Below are 23,756 nucleotides of genomic sequence, written 5' to 3' on the forward strand. Positions count from 1 at the left end.
CCCGCCAGCCGCCTCCCGGGCCTCTGGTCCGCAGCTCCCTGCCCCGCAGCCCCCTCCGCGCCCTGCGCGCCCTGCAGCAGCTGCCCGGGCTACTGCCTTCCGCGCTGCCGCGGGGACTGCAGCCCCAGGACCGCTCCTGGGAGCCCTCCAGCCCCGCCCCTCACGCACCCTTCAGGCGCCCCTCATCTGGACCCCGCCTGCTCGCTGTTCTCTCCCACTGTGCTCAGGAGCTCACCTGTATCATATCCACGCGCTTGGTACTCAGGACCCTTCCGGGCCCTGCAGCTTCAACCCCTCTGCGGTGCCGGGGTGTGGGGGGTGTTTGCTGCCCGGCCCCGCCCCCCCGCTAGTACCGCTTCCAGGATCCCAAACCGGCTGCTGAGCAGTGCTGCAGCACCCCCTCGTCCCCTCCCCCCCGATCCCTGCAGTGGTCCCGGGAGCCGCGCGCCGCAGCCGCAGCATCCCCCTCCTCTCCGCACTGGGCTGGCCGCTGCAGCAGCCCGGGGGCCCCCCCACCCCCACCCGCGGCGCCGAGCCTGGCCACTGCAGCCCCCGCCCTGTCCGCTCCCCCCGCCCCCAGACGTTTCCAGAGCTGGAGAGTTCGAGCTCCCTTTTGGGGGACAGGGGGCATAGAGGAAAATACCGAGGGGAAGGGGAGCTATTGGTGTCAGAAATCCACGGTTGGAGCCTCTCCTTCCTACTGTCAGTTGAACTAGGATGCAGAGAGATGGAAACTGGTTGTGGGGCTTTAGAACCTCACTTTCCACACCTTCCCCAATGTTCGAGGGAGATTTCTCTTTCAAGGGATTGTACCCTTTTTCTAACCTCTCTCCTGCTGTCTTCAACTAATTCTGCTGAGAGAAGGGCAGGGTCTCTGTTCCCTTTTCCTGATGCTCTTGGCGGGGACTGCAAAGCTGTCATAAGATGCAGCAGGTGTGTGTTTTCAGCCTTGCCCACCAGCTCCTGATGTACAGTCTGAGGTTGGGGCTGTTGTTTTGCCCAAGGACTTGATGTGGAGGTGGGAGTTAGATGGTCCTTCACACATATCTGTTCAGTGTTGTGCAGTGGCCACATCTGTCTGCCTTTATTGCATAGTATCAGTCATTACACTGGTGTGTGTGTTTGTCTGAAGGTCTGTTGACAGGAGCGTCACTGTCCTCAGACCTGAAGCATGTCTGTGTCACTCTTCTCTGCTCTGTGTCCCAGTTCTTTCCCCCTTCTCCCTCCAGGGGTGCTTTCTCTGTGGTCCGCAGGTGTGTGAAGAAAACCTCCACTCAGGAGTATGCAGCAAAAATCATCAACACCAAGAAGTTGTCTGCCCGAGGTGAGTGATCCCTGTCTTTGTCTTTCATAAGGGGTGCCTTCAGAGGCAATAGCTTCTTCTGAAGAGAGTTGTGTCTTTTAGCCCTTGGAATTGGAATTTGGGGGTGGGGTGAACTTTGAAGCCAGACAAGGATCTGGAAGGACTCACGTAGAAAAGAAGGAAATAGATAGTAGATAGCTGTAGGAAGGGTACCTAAAGACTCAAGGGAGCTGTCTTTTTAGGGAGAGATGGGTGGCCTGGAATAGAGAAATCTTAATTTGGAGCACTGGAGTCTGTTCTTTGGGGCAGTGTGATAGGCCCTTCATGGCTGTCCTAGTCCGCGTGCCTCAGTGGTAACTTAGAATGGAAAATGCAATAAGTGAACAGCTCTGATAAATCCAGCCTCCCCCCTGCCCACCAGGCGGCAGAACAGACTCCCAAGGGAAGGGAATCTGTAAACATCAGGGGAGGCTGTTACTGGTGAGGGCTTCTCAGGAACAAATCCTGCCAGATGAACTTGATTGCTTTTTTTGATCAAATTACAAAGTTGGAGCAGCAGCAGATGCAGTCTGTCCTAAGTGAAGGTTGATACCCCGTGGCCTGGAAATCGCATTGGCCTGGTCTGGGTGGGAGCAACATTGGCTCAGGGTCTGAGCATTGTGATGGCTGGGGCTTGGAGCCCAACTAGTGAGGTCTTCCCAAGTCCCTGAGGCTGCAAGGGCCAGGCCCTCTCTTTCACACCTTGAACCTACACTCCTTGAACCTAGTATTGGGTGCTTGCCAAACTCAACTCATCTGATAGGTATAGACCCAGCAATGTGTGAAGTGCTCTGTGAACAGGTCTGGTGAGTAGGGAGCTGATGGGTCAGGTCACTGAGGGCTGCAGAGTACAGCAGGGGGGACAAAGATTATGCGACTCAGAGGACGGAATTGGGACTGGGCAGTGGGATGCCATAAATGTATTAGGAACCAAGACAGATGCCCTGGGGAAGACGAGGGTGATGGCCATTAAAGACCTGAGCGTTTCTGGAGTAAGCAATGTAATAGAAGTCCCCAAGCATCAGAGAAGCTATAAAATTCCAGAGATGACAGTATGCTTCTGTCACGTTGACTGTTGTTCTGGGACCTGTTTAGCTAGGCCATTTCTGCTTCCTGACTGAGAGGGCCTCTTTCTGTTCCCACACCAGGGCTGGCTTGCTGTCTCCCACCCATCTCCATTGCTTGTTTTCTCTATGTTGGTGATAAAGTTGAGTTATTTGTTTTTCTTTCTCTCTGTACCTTGAGTCTGAGACGGTGGTTGCCATAGAGATATGTGGGCCATGAGGTGCCTTCCTCCCCTAGGGTAGGGAGACAACTCAGTGGACTGGGCTCTCTGGCAGACATCCTTTGGCCAAGAATGCAGGGTGCAGGCAGGAATGATGGTATGAGAATGAATACTTTCTGTGATCCTTCCCATACCATAGCCCCAGTGCTTCAGAAATGCAGCTGGTGTCTGGTGTCTCCAGTTAATGAAGCAATGCTTTGCTTCCCTCATTTCACCAGTGTCCTCTGACCTAGGAATGAAGAGGGAGAGGCAGCTGGGAGCTGACCTGTGGGACAGGGTACCTGAGGGTAGCTGGTGTGGTGACTTTGTGGAGCCGCTTGCCTTGAGCTTCCACTGTCTACTCTTTCCTTACCCACTGGACTTCTCGGACCTGTATGATTGTGTCCCTTCCCCTTTAACCGCCTTTCATCTTCATCCTGTCTTTCCCAACTGCCCAAAGTGGAAGAGATTTGATTTCTCTGATTTTTCTTCTCAGGAAGAAGATTCTTGTGTAAGATCATATGCTTCAGATAGCAACTCCCCCTCTCGAGATGGTTATGCCAACACTGGGCCTCTGTTGTAAGGCTTGTGTGCCAGGTTAACTTTGGGACAGAGGCCTGGCTGATAGGCACAGATGCCAGCAAGAGAGGTCAGGAATGTGTAAGTGCCAGCACTGTTAGGAGGTGGGAGAGTGGGAGGGTGTTGTCTTGGAAATGGAAGGAGCGAGCCAAGGACTGTGCTGCTGTAGGTGTGGGCATGGGGGATGTGAGCGCCTGGAGAGGGCTGGGCCAGGGGTGCCCACTAGGCCGCTGTGTGCCCACGAGGCTGTTGCCCATGGGGTTAGGGAGTGAGGCGGTGGCTTCCCTGCAGCCTCTCAGCTTACGCTGTATATTTTATAAAGGTGCAGCAGCTGGGGCTGGGTTTCACTCGTCGCTGTCTGTCTGTCTAGGGCCCTGTAGGTGTTGAATTTCTGTGTATTGGACTGCGGTAGGCCCACTGGTGTCATCTGCTAGGGTCTGAAGGGGCTTGCTGTGTTTGCTGAATCTCCTCGACTGTTTTCTTTCTTGTGATTCTCTTGCTGCACACCACAAGGAAAGAAAGAGGGTACTGAGCAGCTTCTCCTTGGCATCCATGATGAGGTGACCCCAGGCAGCACAGGGAGATATCACCTGGTCTGTGGGAGGGGTGCGGGGAGGCGGGATGGGAATGACAGTCCTTTCGCTCTGTAGTTTCCTGTCATTGTGGCCTCAGGCCCATGGTGGTGTCTGGGTTTTAAGAAATCTGCAAAAAGTAGAGATCCTCATAAAGTCACTGAAAGTCATGTAACTTACTCCATTTGCTTCGGAACAGCACTGACTGGGGTGTTGGGGCTCTTAAGGGAGCCCATGATTCCAAGCTTAGCTCTTCGCTAGGCTGAAGGAGGCATTTAAAATAGGCTTGGATGCAGGAGCTAGTGGGCCAGGTGATGGCAATGATAAGTTGTTATTTTAAGATTTAAGAGCACCCCCCTCAAAGAGCCTGAGCCCTTATGTCTTTTTTATTTTTAAATCTTCATATTCCCTTCTTATCTTTATTCATATGCATATAGATTTTCACCTCGTGGAACATAACATTTTATATCCTGCTCTTACTTATAGCCAAAGTACTTCCCCCATATTTCTACAGTTGAAGGGCAAAATGGTCCTTTCTTCTGCATAGTTTAAGATTTATCCTTGGAACAATTAGCATCATTAGAAACCTTTGTATTTGGTCCATTTATCTGGATGTGATTGCTTTTACCAAAATGGATATTTGGCCTTATTAAGAGATGCTACAAGAAACATCATGAAATCTGCTACAGCCCTTATTATTTTTGTTTATTTAATCTGTAGACCCCATGTGAAGAAATTTCTGTTGAAGCTAAATGTAAGCAAAAGCTTTCCTCTTCCTGAGGACCTGGGGGGTAAAAGTAGAAACCATATCTGTTTCTTTACTTCTGTGTTGGTAGGGTCAGCAAGGACCCCGATACACACTGAGTGTGTATACATTGAACGAATGATTTAAGAGGACTACGTGACCAATCGTGCTTGCCATGTGGCTTTGGATCTCTGGAAATTCAGAGCTAAATTGGTGAAACCCTTGTGCTCTGGTGCTGGTTTGGGATTCTCCTTTCTGGTCCATGGAGCCAGTCTGTACACTTCATGCAACGGGGGGAGAGGACATAGAAGGTTAAAGATGTGTTTGAGGCATAGAGAAGGCAGGACATGCTTATGATTCTTCCTTCCCTGTTATTAATGGCCTTGTAGGGCAATGTTGGGACTTCCTCTCAGCAGCAGTTTTCAGTTTTAGTGTTCATAAGCATCAGCTTGAGTCCAGGTTAAAAGTATAGATTCCTGGGTCCTATCCACAGAGATTCTACTTCAGGATGTCTGGAGTATCTACTTTTTTTAACACATGCCCTAGTGAATTTCGTGCAGGTGGTCGCTGAACCACACATTAAGAAATGCCATCTAAAATCAGCAACAGCAGTGACAGTTGTTCTTGCCATGCCTCTGAGATTTACCAGACGCACCAGCCTTGGACCAGCTTTTTCCAGGTGGCCTTTTGTGCACACGGGCTGTTCTGTGACTTGGGGTTTCCTTCTGAGCCCCCAGATTGGGGCAGCAGTCTGCATCCAAGGCTGTGGCAGACTGAGTGACTGGGATTGTAGCGTGTTGGCTACCAGAAGGGCAAAGACTGTCCCTTTCTGAGTCCAGCTGGCCCTGGGGACTGAAATGGGATCCCCCTGGCTGGTGCCAGCTGAAAGTCCCCGCCCCCTCAGTGTTGGCCTGAGTAGCCCCTATGACATTTGTGTCCCTTGTGGTATCTCCAACTTAGACTTTCCTGTTAGGGATCTGGGTGAGGTGAGGGGAAGAAAAGGGAGGGTGAAGAGGCAGTGGAGCGAGGGGGGAAGGAAAAGAAATCTCTGCAGCACTGGAATGCTGGGGCTCAGGGAAGCATTTAAGGAGGCTGTATGCAAAGCTTGCTTTCCTCTGGAAGATAAAACAGACTAATATCTGTTGACAGAGCAATGGGCAGTCTGCATAGTGACTGACTCCTCTGACTCTTTTCCCTAAGTGGATGAGGAAGCAGCCTGGAGATCCCTTTTCTATGCCAAGGCTTATGCTGGACCAGTTTCATCATACACTCATGCTGTGTGACTGAGCTCACATAACACTGGCCTGTCACCCTGCCTTCCCACCCACCTTTCCAGAGTGACTTTGGGTGCTAGCAGTGTGAGGTAGGGATGGAGGCTGGAAAGTTTCCCTGTCCCATAGCAGAAGCCTCTGCTTTCTGCCTGCTGCTTGCCTCTGGTCCCTTGACAGAGTTAGGCTCCAAACTTTGAGTGTGCTGAAACCCAAGAGGTGAGTGATTGACCCCATTCTCTGCTGATACTGAAGACAGTGAAGAGGAGTGGGTGTGACAGGTTCCTAACTCCATCTCTGAGCTTAGTGCTCTTTGGACAGCCTTGGCAGGCCGTCAAGGGCCTGATCCCATGGGTGCCAAAAAGGTGGTGACAGGAAGAGATGGCACTTTGCACTTCTTGAGTGCCTTTCGGCAAAGGTCCTTTGTTATCTGCCTATGGCCAGACAGATCTTTCCCAAGCCAGGAGGGAAACCAAGGCACAAAAAGTTGTTTTATTTATTTTGAACTTAGGTATTTGAATGGTTTTGTGAGCGCTGAGATAGCTGTAAGCAGTGTGGCCTTCACTTATCCTTGGCTTCTCCCTTGAAAACACAGATTTTAGGTATTTTGTTCCTCTGTTGACAGACATATCAATCCCTGATATATGACCTCTCCTTTTAGACCCAGAGCTGTAAGCACAGTGGAGCAAATCTCCCATTTTTGTTGGCTGAGAACGTCCTCTTCTTGATCCCTCCTTCTTTGGGTACAGACCCCTCTATGATAGGGATATTTCTAGTCAACATCTCTACCTTCTGGACCCTCACAGCAGCAGCAACAGCTTCCCATCTGCTCCCCTCTTTTCTTCTCCCTCTCTTTCCCCTCCCCCCAGCTTGCTGCTGCCCTGGGAGGAGCTATTTTTAGGGGCTGCTTCCTGGGATGTTTTACTTGGGGCTGGTTACCATGAAGGAAATGTCACCAAAACAGTGGGCAAAGGCTGCAGGCACCCAGAGCCCTGCTGGGGGCATGGAGACCTCAGTGGCTGACCCTGTTCTGGCCCTCAAGAATGTCTACAGTGTCCAGAGGCAGAACCTTGCCTTCTTGGGTCTTACTAATGACGCCTTGGGGATTTTCTCCATCCAAGCTGGTTTGGGAGACTTGCTATAAGGCACTTCTTGATGCTTCTCCCTTCTCCCTCCTTAGTTAAAACTTGTCTTAAGATCCTAGTTGCCTGTTTAAAACTCTTTTGAGTGAGGACTGAAGCAAAGGGCTGGAGGCCAGATTAAAGGACAGAGTCATGAGGTTCACGTGGGCATATTTCAGGCTCTATACCACTATCTGTGACCTGCAAGTAGCCCCTTGGCTAAATGGGTGCAAAGAAATTAGGAAGCCATGGCCCCCATCCTTACATGGAAGACAACTGTGCTCTTAACTGAAAACACTTGGAACCTTTAAAATGAAGTTCAAGAAAGAAGAGGGGTGGCATCACAATGTCAGGATGCATTCAGTGAGATTGTGACTTGAGCTTCCCACGGGGTTGTACCCAAGACCAGGGGCTGATCATAAGCAGCTGGGGAACATGGATTATGACAATAAATCCCTACAGCCCTTGTTTCTGCTTTTCCGAGTGATGCCTCAGGGAGCTAAGTGGGGCCTTCTGCTTAGGAAGACGAAGGGGGGCACTCGGGAGGGCAAGAACAGGAGATGCCCCATATTGAGCACCTGAAAGTAATGGGACTATAGGGAGCTCCTCATGGTCCATGTCAGGGCAATAGGCTCAGACTGTTGAAATACCCCTTGAAAAGCAAGGGTATTGTTGAAGATTCGATCTCAGAGAGGGTTCTTATAGCCAGAGCAGGGTTCTTCACAGATTTGTATGTGTAGGTAGTAGCAAGATCTTATTTGAAGCTAATGCTGGCATTTGTGGTTTTAGAGAAAATCACTAAATCAGCAGGCATGTCCCTACAGGGCTGTGAAGAATCAGTGGTTGGGCCTTCCTGGCCCCCTGGTCCTGTGGGGGAAGGAAAGCACATTTGGAGTGAGCCTCTCTCCCTGGGCCCTAGGGGAGAGGGTGGTTCTGGGACACTGTGTGCCCCTTTGCTATACTCTGTCTCCTCACTGTCTGTTTCCTTTTACTGCCACCCTTGGCACAACAGCTCACTCCTTACAGCCTTTCCTGTGAAGGATACTTGGCTTTCGTGGCGCCCTGCACCGAGTCTTGAAGCACTTAGGCAGAAGACGAAACAAGCCAAAGCCTCCAGGGACCCTCATTTCCTGGGGCCTGGCTCTGCCACGGGTGGGCCGTTGGAGGAAGGCCTGAAGTGGGCCCTGATAATGGCGGCTTCTGCTTTTTGCTCCTATTGCCACCTCTGCTCTTGAGGGGGAAAACCATGCAGAGGGCTGTGGTTGGAGCTGGGCTGAAGGCCGGCAGGGGTGGGTCTCTCCATGGCAGTAGCACACAGGCAGGCAGGAAGTGGCCCTGTGCAAAAGCGGGAAGTGGCTGTTGTCAAACAGGAAGGGGGGGGCTGGGCTGTGTGAGGGGTGGGGATGAGCCCTATCAAAAGGTGGGTGGAAGAGGGTCAGCCTCGGAAGGGCTGACTATTCCCTAGGAACAATAAGCTCCGAGGTCACTGGAAGGAGTGGTAAATCAGGGAGAAGGTTACCTTTGTGACAAGAGTACCAGCTAGAGTGTTATCACCTTGGGATGACAAGCAGTGCCCAGACCTAGCACTGTGGACCAAGCCAGTAAGGCGGCCTTGCTCTTCTGGGGATGGAGATGCTGTGTTCAGCCAGGGCAGCCCTTGGGCTTGGAAAAGGAGCTCTGTTAACCATGACTGGTTTCTGCAACACTGCTGCTGCTCTTCCCCAGCTATTGGCCAGCCCTGGAGGGGACACAGGCTAAGAAAGTGGGGGGAGGGGTGGGAGGCAACAGCTGATCGGTGTGCATGGTGTAAGGCGGCTGGGAGAGTGGCGCTTCCAGATGGCAGGGCACCACCGCCAGCAGACCTGACCCCGAGGAAGCGGCACGATCCTGCAGCCAGTGTCACTTCCTGGGCTGTCCCTCTTCTGAGGAGCCCTCATTACTGACTTTTACTGCAGGCTGTAGATGTGGGTAGTAGATCCCACCAAAACGGAGGAACATTGCTCGCCCCCAGATGGCTGCAGTGAAGCCAGGTGGGAGGGTTCAGTCGGTACATTGTGGACCCCAGACTGCTCAGGCTGAGGGTGGGTGGGCCTGACCCCTTCCGTGTCTCTGGTGAAGCTGCACCAGCCGCCTGGCCTGGCAGGCTTCGTCCGTCTTACCCTTGGGGCCTTGGAAAGGAGACTTTCTGCATGCCACACAACATGCTGAGCATCGGTTATCTTATGCAGTCCACAAGGGTCACTGCCTCTGGTTTAGAAGTGAGAAGGCTTTCCCGAGACATGTGCCTCCTCACACTCTCACCTCCTTTGGTTCTGTCACCTCTTTGGTGAGGCTTTCCCTGACCATCCTATATAGATGTACACACTCCCCCTTCTCTGCTTTATTTCTCTCCATTGTACTTGCCATGGCATCTAGCATGCCATCCAGTTATCGTCTGTGCCTCCCGCCCACACCCAACCCAACCCCCTCTGAAATTTCAGATTTGTGAAGGTAGAGCTTCTTGTCTATTTTGTGTACTGCTGTATCCTCAGCTTCTAGAAGAGTATCATACAGTAGACCTCAGCAAATGTGCTTTGCGTGAATGAGGCTCTTCTGGGCTTAATAACTCACCTGACAGGGCAGTGTGAGGACTGGGTCGAGTTGGCTGAGTCCCAGACCAATGTGTTAAATGGCCAGGTTCCAGGGGCAAGGATCACAGCAAGACAAGATGTGGTTCAGAAAACATGTGAGCTTTGTCCAGAACGTGGGGTTCAAACTCCTTAAAGTGAAGGTTAAATTAAGTGACTAACAAGGACCTTCTGGACCCTAGGCCGCTCCTCTCAGGGGCTGGGTTCATGAATCTGTCTTTTCCTCTCCAGCTCTGAGTCACTGGTAAAGCCAGAGCACCCTTATTTTTAGTGCTGTTGCTGTTGTAGGACTGTAACCATTAGCCAGTAAGAGACTTAAGGGAGGAGATAAACATTAATCTTCTGGGCCTTCCCCTCAGCTGCCACCTCCGCATTGCAAGATGCTATTTTACTGCACCTGCTGGGGCAGCCAAGCTCAAGACTTGTGGGTTGGAGGGTGGCGAGAGAGTGGTCAGAGAGAGAGGGGGCAGCATTGAGGCTGTCTCGCCTGGTATCTTCCTCTCAAATCCAGGAATTAAAGTGGGTAGCCCTGACATGCTCCGGACAGAGCTGCAAGAAACACCCCAGAGGCAGGCACAAGTAATGCTGCCTCTTCAACAGCCCCAGTTTCTGAAGGTCCAGCATCCCAGGTGATGTGGGTGTGTGGGATAACCTAGGGTTCCCTGGTTGAATCCTGGTCAGAGGTCATGCCGACCCCAAGGATGGGAAGGCCCTAACACAGACCTTTGGGCAGCTGGGATGGATTAACTGGGCAGCAGGAACTAATCTCTGCCTGTCCCTCCCCCTTCCACAAAACAGAGCTGTCATTAGAGGGAAAGTTTAGGACAAAGCTGGGGGTGGCTGGTGAAACAAAAAAACATGTATTCCTTCTGGTCTCTAAACCCTGCATTTTCTCAGACTATAGTACCTCAGATAGGCCTGGGTTTGAATTCCCATTTTGTCCCTTCCCTGCTGGTAGGACCTTGAGCCAGTTATTTAACTCCTAGAAGGAGGGTTATGATGATCACTTGGAGGCTTTACCGATGCATGTTGTTTAGGGAAGAGGTGGGTGGGCAGAAGCCCCTGCCAGGGAACATAGGAATTTAATTGCTTGGTGAATGGGGATTTGAAAGCACTTACCTGGGTTTGGAAAAGTTGGGCTGAACTGGACTATATTTCCTGAAGCCTGAAGTCTTTTTTCTTGATGCTCTCACTTTTTTTAGATCCAGACCTCATAGTGTAGTGGTGCAGAAAGAGGGCTCTGAGTTTAGACCACCTGCATCCCCTACCTGTCTGTGTATCCGGGGACAAGTGATTTTATTTTTGTAAGCCTTAGTTACCTTCATTGTAATGTATTACCATTATTAATCACAGACCAGTTATAAATATAAATATATGGAGTCAGAGTTATAAGAAAATGGAGCTAATCTGATCCCCTACTTCACTGGGTTTTTTTTGTGAAGATGAAATAGTCATCTTTTGGCAGATAGGAAATGCTCAGTGAATAATAGTTTTGTACCACTGTTGATGATATGAGAAACTCTTACTAATTCCCTATATGAATGGATAAAGTGGGGAGTGGGGTGGTCATAGTAGGGAGAAAGGACCGTCTTCTCAGAGAACAGAGATTATGAAGAAGGTGACTTTGGGTAGAATTCCAGCAAGTAGCTCTAGGGAGGTAGAGTGGGGGAAGATTTCTGTCTGCCTTGCTTTGAGTAGTAATGCCCTCTCTTTATACTTCCTAGAGCTCTGCCTTCCTGTGGAAGGAATTGACTAATGCAGCTCACTTGGATCTGGGGACCTTGGATTCTGGTCGTTTTACCAAAACAGAGTATCCCCAGAGCCTGAGAGCCAAGAGGTCAGAGCTCACAGCAGTGGGTGGCCAAGAGGGTCTTGGGGAGAAGCAGGATTTCTATAAAATGGACATCATACTTGAACCAGCCTCATTAGGGTTGTTAGCAGGGAAATAAAAGTTGTGTCTGCCTAAAGTAAGCTCTCAATAAATGCTAGCTACTACTATATTTTTAAAAAGATTTACTTATTTATGCATACAAGAACTGGGGTCTGACCAAAGGTATAGGGTGGATGAGAGGATTTACCAGAGACAGAGTGGGGAGCAGAACAGACAGAGTGACTGAAATACAGTTCTTTGGGGACCAGGGCCGAGACAGGAGAGGTCTGCTGCACCATGTGGGTCAGATCCCTCTTTAATATCCAGCTTGTGCTGCAGTAGCTCCGGATAGCTTCATAGTGCTGCGCTTTAACTAAACCCTTGTGCCGCCATGGAGGCCCCCACTATTATAATTTTAAAGCTCATCATTATCCTCTTCATTGTCAGCATCATATGTCTAGGTTTAGATAAGGACAAAATTAGAGAATATATAAAAACTAGCACAGTGCTGCTCATGTAGTAGGTGCTCAATAAAACTTAATTATTAGTACTATTTTTGAGGAAAAAGAGATGATGGACACCCTCATCCAGCAAAGTCCCTCTATGATGGAAAGAGTAGCAGCATTTTAGTTGAAAACCTGGATTCAAATCCCAGTTTTGCCATTCACTAGCTTGAGGTGCTTTCCCAAGGCATTTCCTAGAATGGAAGAGGTGGGCATAGAATATTGTCTCTGATATTGCTATAACTTGCTACATTAATTCAGCAAATCATAAAAAGTGCATAGTTGGTGCCTGAGAATGAAAGGAACATGAATAGCAAGGTGACCACTAATGGAATGGATGGTTGATAGCTTCTGTTTCCTCTGTTCTGCTCTTAGATCACCAGAAACTAGAACGTGAGGCCCGGATATGCCGACTTTTGAAACATCCAAACATTGGTAAGTGCACTCGCATAGACTACTTCTTAGGTGCTCTGTACAGCTACTGCTTTTGTCTGTGGAACCACTTCTGTCCCTGGGTCTTATCCTGGTTTGGTGTTTTTTTTTGTTGTTGGTTGGTTTTTGTTTTTTTGTTTTTTCTTTTTCTTGCTCAAGTAGAATAGTAGTTGTGGTCAGAATTTTCTGGGATGTTCGAGTTTAGAGACTTGAGTGTCCCTATCCCTGCAGTGCTGAATCAGGGCGAAGACAGAGTTGTGAGGTATTGGAGCAATTTCAGGCTCTTTTCCCTTTTTCCTGTCTTTGGGCTGAAGTCCAGGGTCCACAGTGTATTAGGCTCTGAGCTAGCTGTCTGCCAGCATTCCTCACCAGGGGCCTTCCACGACCATCAGAAAAGGGTCCGGATTTTGTTTTTAGACTTGAAAGAGTTTTGTTCCTGTTGCAGTGTCGTGCATACACTCGGGGTTTCCATGGCGCTCTCGTTTTTATTCCCCAGAGCTAGGGAAGCAAGCTGCCCACCCACCCGCCTTCTCTGGAGAAGGGACGGCAGGAGCCACTGGGATGGAGAGGAAAATATTAAGAGGATTTCTCTCTGCTCCCACCCTGCCTTGGGGGACAAGAGCATATTGTTGGTTGTTCTAAAGCCTGAGGAGGTTTGCCTGCCACAGCCCACTCTGGCTCAGTTTTACATTGTTCAGCTGAAATAGTATTTGCCAAAAGCATTGGCCCTGATTTGATGCTTCTCAAGGGGACAGAAAATGGACTGGCTGCAGTGTTTGAGCAGAAACCCCAGTCTTGACTTGAGGCAGAGCAGGGAACATCTCCTAGGTTTTCCCTGAAAGCCCTGAGTCATCACAAAGAATAACACATGTTCTGTGCACCTCAGGCATGGCCTAAATATCGGGGTTCCCACAGTGTCCAAGAGACCGCCTGCTCTGCTCAGTTGGTGGCCAGGACTGTGAGGCAACTTGCTGAAGCTTCATGCTTCCTCCAAAGCTACCCAGCCTCTCGCTTCCCAGATCTGGGACTTAGAATGCTCAACATGAGCTGTTAAGTGCAAGAGCTGAGGTCATCCTCCAGCCCGAGGGGAGAGGAGCAGCGCTGAGGTAACCATGCAGGGCTTTATAGATTGTAATCAGCAGCTTGGATTACACCCGAAGCAGATTGGCATAGCCAGTGCTCAGCTCTGCCTGGTGCAATATGTTCCATGTGCCAAGACCTCTCTGCTGATGGTCCTAGACTTGGAATTCCTAGATGATCTGAAGGTAGACCTTTCCCTGAAAACCTTACCATCATGGGGCCGATGTGGTAGGAGAGAGGTGACGGAGAGGAAGACCTGGGCCAGCAGTCACAGATTCAGGCTTATTTCCATTGACTGGGTCAGTGGGCTGAACTTTTTTTTGCCTGTATTTTTAAAAAGATTTTACATTTTAGGGGGTGAAAAAAACCTGTTTCCTGGCCTTTTAGATCAGGATTCTTGTCTCTGCTGAACCTGCATCTACATGCAGTCAGATCATGTGGAGCTAGATGGTGATTGTCGCTGCTGGCCACTGTCACTGTCACTCCACATTATCTCACATTCACACTGCCTGCATGGTCCCTGCAGGCTTTGTGAGCTTGTGATTGATCTGTGACTTAGGGGTTCTAGAACCGAAAGGAAAGCACGTGGGTGACTAAAGCCATCCATAAGCACAGAAATATTTTAATGTTCCCATCCGCGGAGTCTCAGGGTTGAAGGTCAGCAACTTCCTTCAATTCTGCTTCTTATGACCAACCTAGAGAGTGATGTTGAGTTGTCCTCATGAAGGGAAGTAAGGGGTGGGGTAGATGATGCTGGAGGCAAGACCACGTCTTGTCACTTGAAACATGACAACCAAGGTTGACCACCACAGTATTGAGGTGGGATAAAAACCAGAATTTGATGGAGATGGCCAACAGCATATGAAAAAATGTTCAACATCACTCATAATAAGGGAGATGCAAATTAAAACCAATGAGATACCACCTCACCCCAGTGAGAATGGCACATCTTCAAGCAACTAGCAACAACAAATGTTGGCGAGGATGTAGAGAAAAAGGAACTCTCCTGCACTGCTAGTGGGAATGCAAACTAGTACAACCACTATGGAAAACTGTTTGGAGGTTCCTCAAACTGCTTAAACATGGAGCTTCCCTATGACCCAGCAATCCCACTCCTAGGTATCTACCCAAAAGACACAAAAACACTGATTGAAAAAGATACCTATACCCCCATGTTTATTGCTGCTTTATTTACAATTGGAAAAACATGGAAGCAGCTCAAATGCCCAAAAGTAGATGACTGGTACATATATACAATATGTACAAAAAAGATGTGGTACATATATACAATGGAATATTACTCAGCAACCAAAAAAGAGAAACACATGTCTTGTGCAGCAACTTGGATGGAGCTGGAAAAGATCATGCTTAGTGAGATAAGTTTCACTCATAGCAGGAGTTTAATGGACCAGGCGAGAAAATACAAGAATAATGAACAGCCATGTACCAGAGACATTTTGGGGGTGGAGGTAGAGTGGAGAATGGGATCAAAAATGGGGGGTGGGGAGGGAAGTGCACGGGATTATGGTAATGGCACACGGGTGACTTGGTGATGGGAAACCGACGGGGATTACAATTGAGATGGAAAAAAAAGTGTACAAAATGATGTAAAAATAAACTGTTATTTAAAAAAAAAAAAAAAAAAAACACCGGAATTTGAGAAATGACCAGGAACGACTAGAATGGGGTTCTGGCTGGAAAAAGTTCTAGCATGCTTTTCATGTATTCCTAAAAATCATAAACTTGTTGACCTTCTAGGCTTCACTTGGTTTGTTAGCCCTTTCCTTGTATGACCCCTGCTCCCAGCTCAGAACTAAGGCAGGTGGAAGTACCATCTACCCCAGCCATCTGCTCTGTGAGGGAAGGAGAGAGACCCAGGAAAGGCCAGCCAAGGCACACTCACACTGTCAGCACCTGACTGCCCAGATTGTGTTTTGATTTTGTAATTGACCCCATATTCTGAGGATTTTGGTCTGAGGCCTATTCTGGGGCTAAGGGTAGGAAGAAGGATGAACGAATCAGGACTGTGTCCTGGGAGATCTGGCTGGCTGGGCTCTGGCTTCCAGTGGGAAGCTACAGATCCAGGAGGTAGGGGTTGCTATGGATCCTGACCTGGCTTGTAGCAGGAGAGGAGGCAGTTTTATGCCCCAGATTTACTATTCCTCTTTTCTCTCCACTGCTCTACCCTTCAGAGCCGTGGCCCTTTTGGCTTCAGCCTCTTTAACGCCATTGCTCAGGAATATAGTGCACCAGCCCAAGAATGATGCAAAGTAGAGGAAGCTGACCGCAAGGACCACGTGGTCAGTTTCTGGTTGTCACACTTGGAGGCACTGAAGTCCAGTGCCTCCAATTTTTTTCCTTAATAGATTTTATACATACAGGGGTTAAAAGCAGGTGGGACAAATGAACCGTAATGCACAATATGGACTCTGGGTGAAAAATGGTGTGTCAGTGTAGGTTCATTTGTAACAAATGTGCCAGGCAGGGAGGCTGGTTGTGTGTGGTGGTGGGAGAGGAAGGGGAGGATAGGGCATATGTGGAAGCTCTGTACTTACTCAGTTTTGCTGTGAACTCAGAATTGTGCCCCCCCAAAAGTTTATTAACTTTAAAAAAACAACAACAACAACAACAAAAAATGCCTGTGTGTTATGAGCATTTTGCAGAACCTAAACCAACACTAGAAGAGTAGCCAGAGGTGTGGAGTTGAGAGGAGAATGGCATTGTGCTGATGGTCCAGAGTCTGAATGAAGTGTGTTCTACCTGTGACCTGCGTGCTCCCTGCTCTAAATTCTGCTAATGAATAGACTCTGTCTTCCTTCATGCTGAGTTGCCCTAGCAGTTTCGATCACAGTCTGGCATTGTGGTTTAGAGCAGCACTTCTCAAACTTCTATGTGCTCACGAATCACGTAGGGATAGTGTTAAAATTCTGATTCTGATTCAGTAGGTGTGGGGTGGACTTGTACTTGCTCAGGTTGTGGTGCTCACATTCTATGGGCCTCTGTGGGGAAACAGATCTGAGGCTTGGGTGTCACATCCTTTAGGTTTGAATGTAGGATTTGCTGGTTTAGGCTGTGAGCTCTGGTAAATTATTTAGTCCACCTGCACTTCCATTCTGTTGTCAGAGCCTCTTCATGAAATTACTGTGAGGGCTCAGGGAACAAGGAGTCCTGGGAGACGGTTGGAGATTCCAGCTCCCAGAAGTGATCTCTCCTAGACCCCCACCCCTGCCTCAGTCCTGGGACTACCATTTACCTTGGGCCCAGGGCCCATTCTGCTAATAGCATAGCAAAAACAATTGCAAAGCAGAGTAAGGAAATATTAAATGATTGATCAGTTCCTAAATCCCTGCCCACCAGATCCTGGGGGACAGCTTCACTCCTCTACCAGCCCCCAAAACAATAAAACCTCTTTCTCATTGTTGTTACTGTGGACATTTTTATTTTATTTATTTATTTATTTATTTGCCTAGAAGAATTGGGGTGAAGATGGGAATGGTGAGACGAATCACCAGAGACAGAATGGGGAACAGAATAGATGGATTTACTGAAATACACTGCTGAGGGGAGCAGCAGGCGAGACAGAAGAGGTCTGCTGCACCATATGTGGGTCAGCTCCGTGGCTGGGGATCAGACTCAGGCCTCAGCAGTGACAGTGCTGAGACTTAACTCCTCCCTAAGCCACCAGGGAGACCCCCCTGCTGTGGACATTTTTGACTTGACACTTATTCAGTGGTTTTTGACCGAGATTTTTTGTTAGTGAAAATGTAACATATCGTTGGGTGGTTTATAAAGAGTTGGAAATAGTCCCAGCATTTGGGTTGAGGCTTTGTCAGTCCTTGAAAATTAACTTAAAAGAATTTAGGTGGTTTTTTGGCCACCACATATTTTAAAGAACAATAATTAGGCTGATTGCTGAAATGCAGTAAGTACTGTATACTTTTTATCTTCTTGTTTGTAGATTTGCTCTGGCCCTCCTTGGCCTTTATACCATCTCATTACTGTGGAATGTGCTGGTTGTCAGATGACTGTATTGCACTCATCCATAGCATCCTTTACTTCTACTTCACCGTCATCAACATCGTATTAGTTACTTACTTACGTGTTTGAGTAAGGGCTTATTTAAAGCCTGCCTTCCTGGTGCGCCTTGCTTGAAGCTCCATCGTGGCAGGACCCGACTTCTCTTCTTCACAGCCATACCCAGGCATGTGTAACCACACCTGCTTCAGGGAAGTTGTCTAATGGATGTTGCTGAGCAAATTGGAATGACCAGGGCTAGTGGGGACAAGTTGAATCTCTTTTGCTTACTCGGATGGAGCTTGGTGTCTGTTTTAGCTTTAAGTCTCAGTTTTGCCACTTGAGATGATCTTGGGTAACTTTCTTTTGGGGCTTCAATTTTCTCTCTTGTCAGGTGAGGGTAATAGAGTACCTACCCCAGAGTTAATGTGAAGGTTCAGTAAAATACGCAGGTACAAAGTACTTGGCACAGAGAACAGCTCAACTAAGTGCTAATATAATTTGGATCATCATGATCAAGAATCTGGTAGGTAGGCACTTGGGGTGGTGCAGCCCAATTTCTCCTTTTGTTCTCAGTTTCCTATTAATTTTATTTACAAATAAAATATGTTAGCAGACCTGCTGAGATATGGGGCCTTCCATACCTGTCCCTCCTTGTCTTGGTGGTACCTTGCACATGAGAGCTGTTCCCTGGGCTGGGGGCAGGGTGGGAGGATTTCTCTTCTTTTGCTGCTCCCTCTCTGGATTCCTCTCCCAGTTGCCTCCCACCTGATTTCTGTGTGGCCTTCCAGAGAAGGGCAAATGCAATGACTCCCTGTCTGGGTGGAGGCAAGTGTGCCTACACTTTTTGCCCTCTTCTCAGCCCACCTTTAATGGACCAGAGGGTTGATTTGGGGGCAGAGTCTGGGGGAGGCAGGGCAGGTGGCAGGCCCCCGCCCCCCACCCCCAGGGAGCAGTTGTTAGCCTCCTACCTGCTGTCCTCTGAGCTCACCACCCTGCTGCTGTTAGTCACCTCTCTAATGAAGCTGGTCTTTAGCTTCTGGGACAGCTGATTTCCAGGGGATTATTTGTATTACACACTTTAATGCTTTTTAATAGCAAATTTTTAATTAAATGGAAAGTCCTTTTGGAAGTAAGGGAGCAGCAGCTGCAACAGGACTCAGCATGAGGCACTGACTTAGGCCAGGGAAGCACAAGTGATGAGGGAGGTGGTGGCTGGGCTCTGGGGGAGCTCGCTTGAGTACGCCCGTGCGAGTTAAATGGGAGGGTGGCAGGGGTCTAGCTGTAACCCCTTCTTCCTGTCCTGCCATCTGCAGACCTTGAGAAGCAGAAGCTTGCTTGCCCAAATACAGAAAAGAGGGTTTAAGAAAAAGGAATAATAGAAATACTGCCTACCTTTACCCATTGATAAGTCACAGAAATAAGTGACTTTGGGTGGAATTTTGGGGCTGACTAACTATATCAGATCAAATAAGATAGGCAGTATGAAATGTAGAGTCTTTAGGCCCTGACTCTAGCCCTGGCAGGCCAAAGCACTTATTTGTCAAGTGAAGAGAATGACAGGGCTATAGTGATGGCGAAGTGCCTGTATTATATGTTTTGGCTGATCTTGTTTTGGTGGGGAGAGGATGTAGGGAAGCGCCAGCCCTGATGAAATGTTCTGACACTAGAAATGGAAGTCGTCAGTCTGGGTGGTTGGCAGCACTGGGCCTGCCAAGGAAAAGACATGGCGATTTTTGTGTATCCAAGAACTTCACTGACTGGTTTGGTGTAAGGCCATTCCTGAAGTGTTCCCTGAAACTTCTGGGGATTGGAGTAAGGGTCAGGGGGGCCCTTTGGAACAGGTGTTCCCCATCAAGGGAGTTCAAGTGAGGAAAGGGCCCCGAAGAGCCAGACAGTAGACCAAAGCTTTGAGTTGTGTATGTTTGCACGAAAATAATGTTCAGGGGTTGGCATTTAACCCAGAAGTGGCTTTGCGGGAAGAAACTTAAAGAGGAGACCTCAGAAAACATTAGGTCGCCTTTTTTTTTTTTTTTTTTTTTTTAACGGTTGATCAATTGCCGTGATCTGCACTGTGCAGTGGCCTCCTGGACCACCTATAATGCTATTGTAGGTACATTTGTGAGTGGTGTTTTTTTTTTCCCCAAGTTCTCTTCTTTTCTTTCCTTGGTGAAACAGTAATGAAGACTAAAGGGATTCAAAAAGAGCTGGGTTTGGGCCCTCCCTCGTGGCTCAGTGGGTTGGAGAGCAGCCCTGAAAAGCTGGCCTCACCCTCTTCTATGCAAGTTGGATCCCCAGACCCAGATTGGCCCAGAGGTGACCCACATGGCACAGCAGACCTCTCCTGACCCACCCACTGCTCCCCTGAGCAGTGTTCTGCTCCCCACTCTGTCTCTGGTGAAGCCTCTCATCATCCCTGCACCTCTGGCCTGTACCCCAGTTCTGTGTGCATAAATAAATAAATCTTTAAAAAAACAAAGACTTGGGCTTACCTCTTAATCCACAACACATCTTTGGCTCTGAGGCCCAGTGCACTCTGCAGAATGGAAGTAGCACTCATCTCAGGGTGACCATCAGAAAAAGTAACTCCTGTGTGAAGGCTGACACTGTGTCCTTCTTACACACAACCAACTAGCACAGGGCCTGGCATACCGTGGTTACTCAGTACATGCTATAAAGTAAGTAATGTAACTAAGAGAGACTCGCGCAAGGCCTGGTGCATAACACACGCTTAGTAAATGACCACCAGTGTCTTTTACTCGTTGGCATGTTACCTCCTGTGCCGCCATCCCGTCCATCATCCTCGCTTCACCTGCCCTCCTGGGGGCTCCACCTTTCCCACATTCTCTCCTTAATCCTGTTGCTCTTTACGACTCTGAAACAGCTCTCGGCTTTCCCATCTTGTCATTCTCTGTCCCCATGCTGTCAGTGTCACCGGCTAATGCTTGCTCTGCATTGCACCATCACGCATCAGATCCCAGCACTACCTTCTCTGGGACCATCCCTTTAGGAAGACTTGTGCTTTTCTCCACCTCGACTTCTTTTTCATGAAACTTCTCTCTTGCCTACATCTGTGGTGGCGACCAGAGCGCTGGACCTGGATTTGGTTCTTTCTGCCCCTTGGCCCCGTCACCCTGGGTTGAGGGATGTGGGGCATGTTGGCAATCCATTCTTCCAGCAGAAAGCCTAGTGCGGCCCACAGGATGGGGCTGGGGTGGGGGTGGGTAGGGGAAGAGTAGGACTTCCAGGTTTCTCCCTGTTAATCTCTGTCCCCCTCTCCTCTCTTGCAGTGCGCCTCCATGACAGTATTTCTGAAGAAGGGTTTCACTACCTCGTGTTTGACCTGTAAGTGACACTTTCTGAGGAAATGGGGGCCTTTCCCTCTCGCTGGCTGAAATGAAGGCTTGGAAAAAGGTCTAAACTGGGTCTTCAACCGCCTGAGGGTCCCTTCCCTTTGCCCAAGGGAAAGGATTTGATTTTTAACTTCCTCTGTTAATGGACAGGTGGCTAAGAGGTTGATTGATTGCTCATTTGGTGTCTCTCCAGGACCCCTAACCTGTGGGTGATCTTGTCTCATCTTTCTGTTCAACAGCATTCCTTCCTTGTGTAGATGCTTTTTTTCTTGTTTCTTGGTATGTCGTCTTTAGTAGAGAAGTAAAATCCAGCTTTTTGTACGACCTCAAAAATTCTGGGAAGGGCCTTACTGGGGGTACAGGGGTTAAAGTATCAGCACTATCAAGCTATCCCAAGCCACTGTGGCCTGAGTTCAGTCCCCAGCCGCTGCTCCTGTCTTGTCCGCTGCTCCCCTCAGCAGTGTATTTTGGTAGATCAGCCTGTTCTGCTCCCCACTTTGTCTCTGGTGAATCCTCTCACCCCCCACCTCACTACCTCTGGCCTACACCCTAGTTCTTATAAGCATAAAAAAATAAAAATAAGTCTTTTGTAAAAATTCTGGGAAATTGAAGGTAGCTGTAATTAGTCATAAACCGAGCTGCAGCTGGTCTCTCCACCACTTTAGTTGTGGTTTAATATCTTAATAGTGGCTCTTCACCTTCTGGAAATGCCTCTCTGGCATTTTCAGAGTTGGATCTTTGTGTCCTTAGTCTCATTATTCTAACAACTTCAGTAGTTGGTCTGTCCTTCTTGGGCAGCTGTTTCTTAGTATTCATATTGGTCTCAAATAAAGCTCTGTGTAGATTCTGCTGGATTCCTGCATATTCATCTTTGCTTGGGTTTTAACTAATCTGTAGGTTTTAGAAACAGAAATGTACAGGAGGAGGGTGGCCTGGTGTCATGCCAAGGAGAAGCCCTGTGTCGCTGAAGGATTAAGTGTGGTCTGGGTTTCAGGCATGCTACATGCAGAGCTGGGATTTCTATAAAAGCAGCGCTAGACTGCACTCTGTTACCTGTGAGAGCTGGGGCTGGCCGACTAACCTGCTTCCTCTGACCCTGTTTGTCCCTTGGTTGCAGTGTTACCGGTGGGGAACTGTTCGAAGACATTGTGGCCAGAGAATACTACAGTGAAGCTGATGCGAGGTGAGACCATGGCCCTGTGAGTCTAAGTGTGAATCTTGGCTGTTCTGGGATAGCCAGGAACTGGGCCTATTTGCATAGTCTCTGGGGAAGATCAGAAGAACTCTTGTCTGAAGAAAGATTCAAGTTAAAAATTCAACACACCCAGACAGATTTTATTTTTCATACAGCTCTACGAGTCTGCTTTACTCTGTCACCCCAGAAATATCTTTTCTTTGCACTACTGTGTACTCCCAAGCATGTCCAGGGCCCTCCCTATTCCCTCCTTTCTTTGACAAATCCTACTGGGGATGGATGATCCACAGATGGAGAAAATACGATTTCTGTTCTGAAGGAGTGTAAACACCTGGATTAATAATCCAACCAGGAACCTGTTCAGGAGAGTTCAGCCTGCATCACCTTGTCAACCCCTGCGGGGGCTGGGGGGGGGGGTGCTCCTCAGCCTGGAGGACTGTTCCTCCCACCAGCTCTCAGTCCCCAGCTTCCATGGAAGCCCTGGCGGCTCCTTCATGTGACACAGCAGATTCCTCCCACACCACAGCTCTCTTGGCCTGCCTTTCCTGCCTCAGCTCCTCCCCCGGCCCCAAATTTTCTCCGAGGGTGATGTCCCTACAACCTGGTTTTGATCATCCTGCCTGCAGCTTATCTGGCATCTGTGGCAGTGCTGGCTGTCTCTGGAGAGTGGGGGAGTATAGCTTCCTCGCAAATTTCTCAACCCTGAGAGGCCAGTGTTTGCTGATCAACTTCAGATGCTTCAGCCTCAGGAAAAATTCTCAAGTGGGGAGATGAATTCCAGTGCCAGCAGGGGAGGATAGGGCTTTGGGCAGGAGGCTTCAGTGATAGCTTAGGGAGCCTGGCTGGGAGGAGGGAGAGCTGGGGGGTGAGGGGGGAAGGGTTGACTGTACCAGTGGGCTTGGCCTGGCTCTGCTGGGACACTTCTCACTTTTGCCATTTTTGGCCAGAAGGCTCTCCCTGCTAGCCTGGCTCTGTTCTAATTATACTTTTCTGTGGAGACTCGCCTCTTCTGCTCAGTCTTAGAGTCTCTTTGGCCTACTCTTGGCTGTGTCCTATAGGGAGGTCTGGTTGAGGAACCCTGGCCTAGAGAATGGAATCCCAGCCAGCAGGCACTCCCAAGCATATGAAGCAGGCTTGCAGAGTGGGGGTTCTGGCCTGATAACCTGGATTTTTTATTCCTTCTTCCAAAATCTGGTGCTGAGGCTTCCAAAAGAGCCAAGGGGTCTGGCCAGGTGTGTGGAAGCTGAAGCTGTAAGCACTATTGATAACGTGGGGGCAGGTAACACTGCTGTGAGGGACCCTCCTGTGCATTGTGGAAGTTCGGAATCCTGGCCTCCACCACTGGATGCCAGTAGCACCCTCCCCCTCAGTTGTTTCAACCAGAAATGTCTCTAGGCATTGCCAGATGTCTCCTGGGAGGCAAAATTGTCCCCCGTTTTTCACTGCTGCTCTAGACTACCAGCGCTCCCTACCAGGAGTTTGACTGCAAATGTGACGGAATGGTTTGGAAGGTGGATAGCCTGATTCAAGAATCAGCAACTCAATGTGACTGTGGGTTAGTTATCTTTTTCTGTGCAAAATCATTATCAGAAATGTTTCTCAGGTGTCCTCTTCGGACCCTGCTTATGTGCATTGTTTCTTAAAGGTATCTGTTTTTTATCTCCCCATGCGGATGATAAACTTGAAGACAGGCACTGGGTCTTACTCATCTTTATATCCTGTGGGTACCAAGCATTGTGTCTACCAGCACTCAGTAGAGGTTTAAGTAAACAAATTTGAGTGCATCCACCC

At 48.9% G+C, this 23,756-nt stretch overlaps 1 protein-coding gene across 15 annotated transcripts in view; it reads left to right on the forward strand.

Annotated features, from left to right (window-relative positions):
- The first annotated feature begins 689 nt into the window (after positions 1–689).
- CAMK2G (calcium/calmodulin-dependent protein kinase II gamma) overlaps positions 690–23,756 on the forward strand; it is a 54,603-nt gene continuing 31,536 nt past the window's right edge. For all 15 annotated transcript variants that reach the window (XM_012723641.1, XM_012723647.1, XM_012723644.1 and 12 more), the window contains exons 1-5: positions 690–933; positions 1,230–1,324; positions 12,267–12,326; positions 20,708–20,762; positions 21,888–21,953. In XM_012723641.1, the coding sequence (XP_012579095.1) occupies positions 728–933; positions 1,230–1,324; positions 12,267–12,326; positions 20,708–20,762; positions 21,888–21,953 (482 nt within the window). In that variant the 5' untranslated portion in view covers positions 690–727. The remainder of the gene's footprint in view (positions 934–1,229; positions 1,325–12,266; positions 12,327–20,707; positions 20,763–21,887; positions 21,954–23,756) is intronic.

Source organism: Condylura cristata, unplaced genomic scaffold, assembly GCF_000260355.1.
Source record: "Condylura cristata isolate star-nosed mole 26May11 unplaced genomic scaffold, ConCri1.0 scaffold00011, whole genome shotgun sequence".
NCBI lineage: Eukaryota > Metazoa > Chordata > Mammalia > Eulipotyphla > Talpidae > Condylura > Condylura cristata.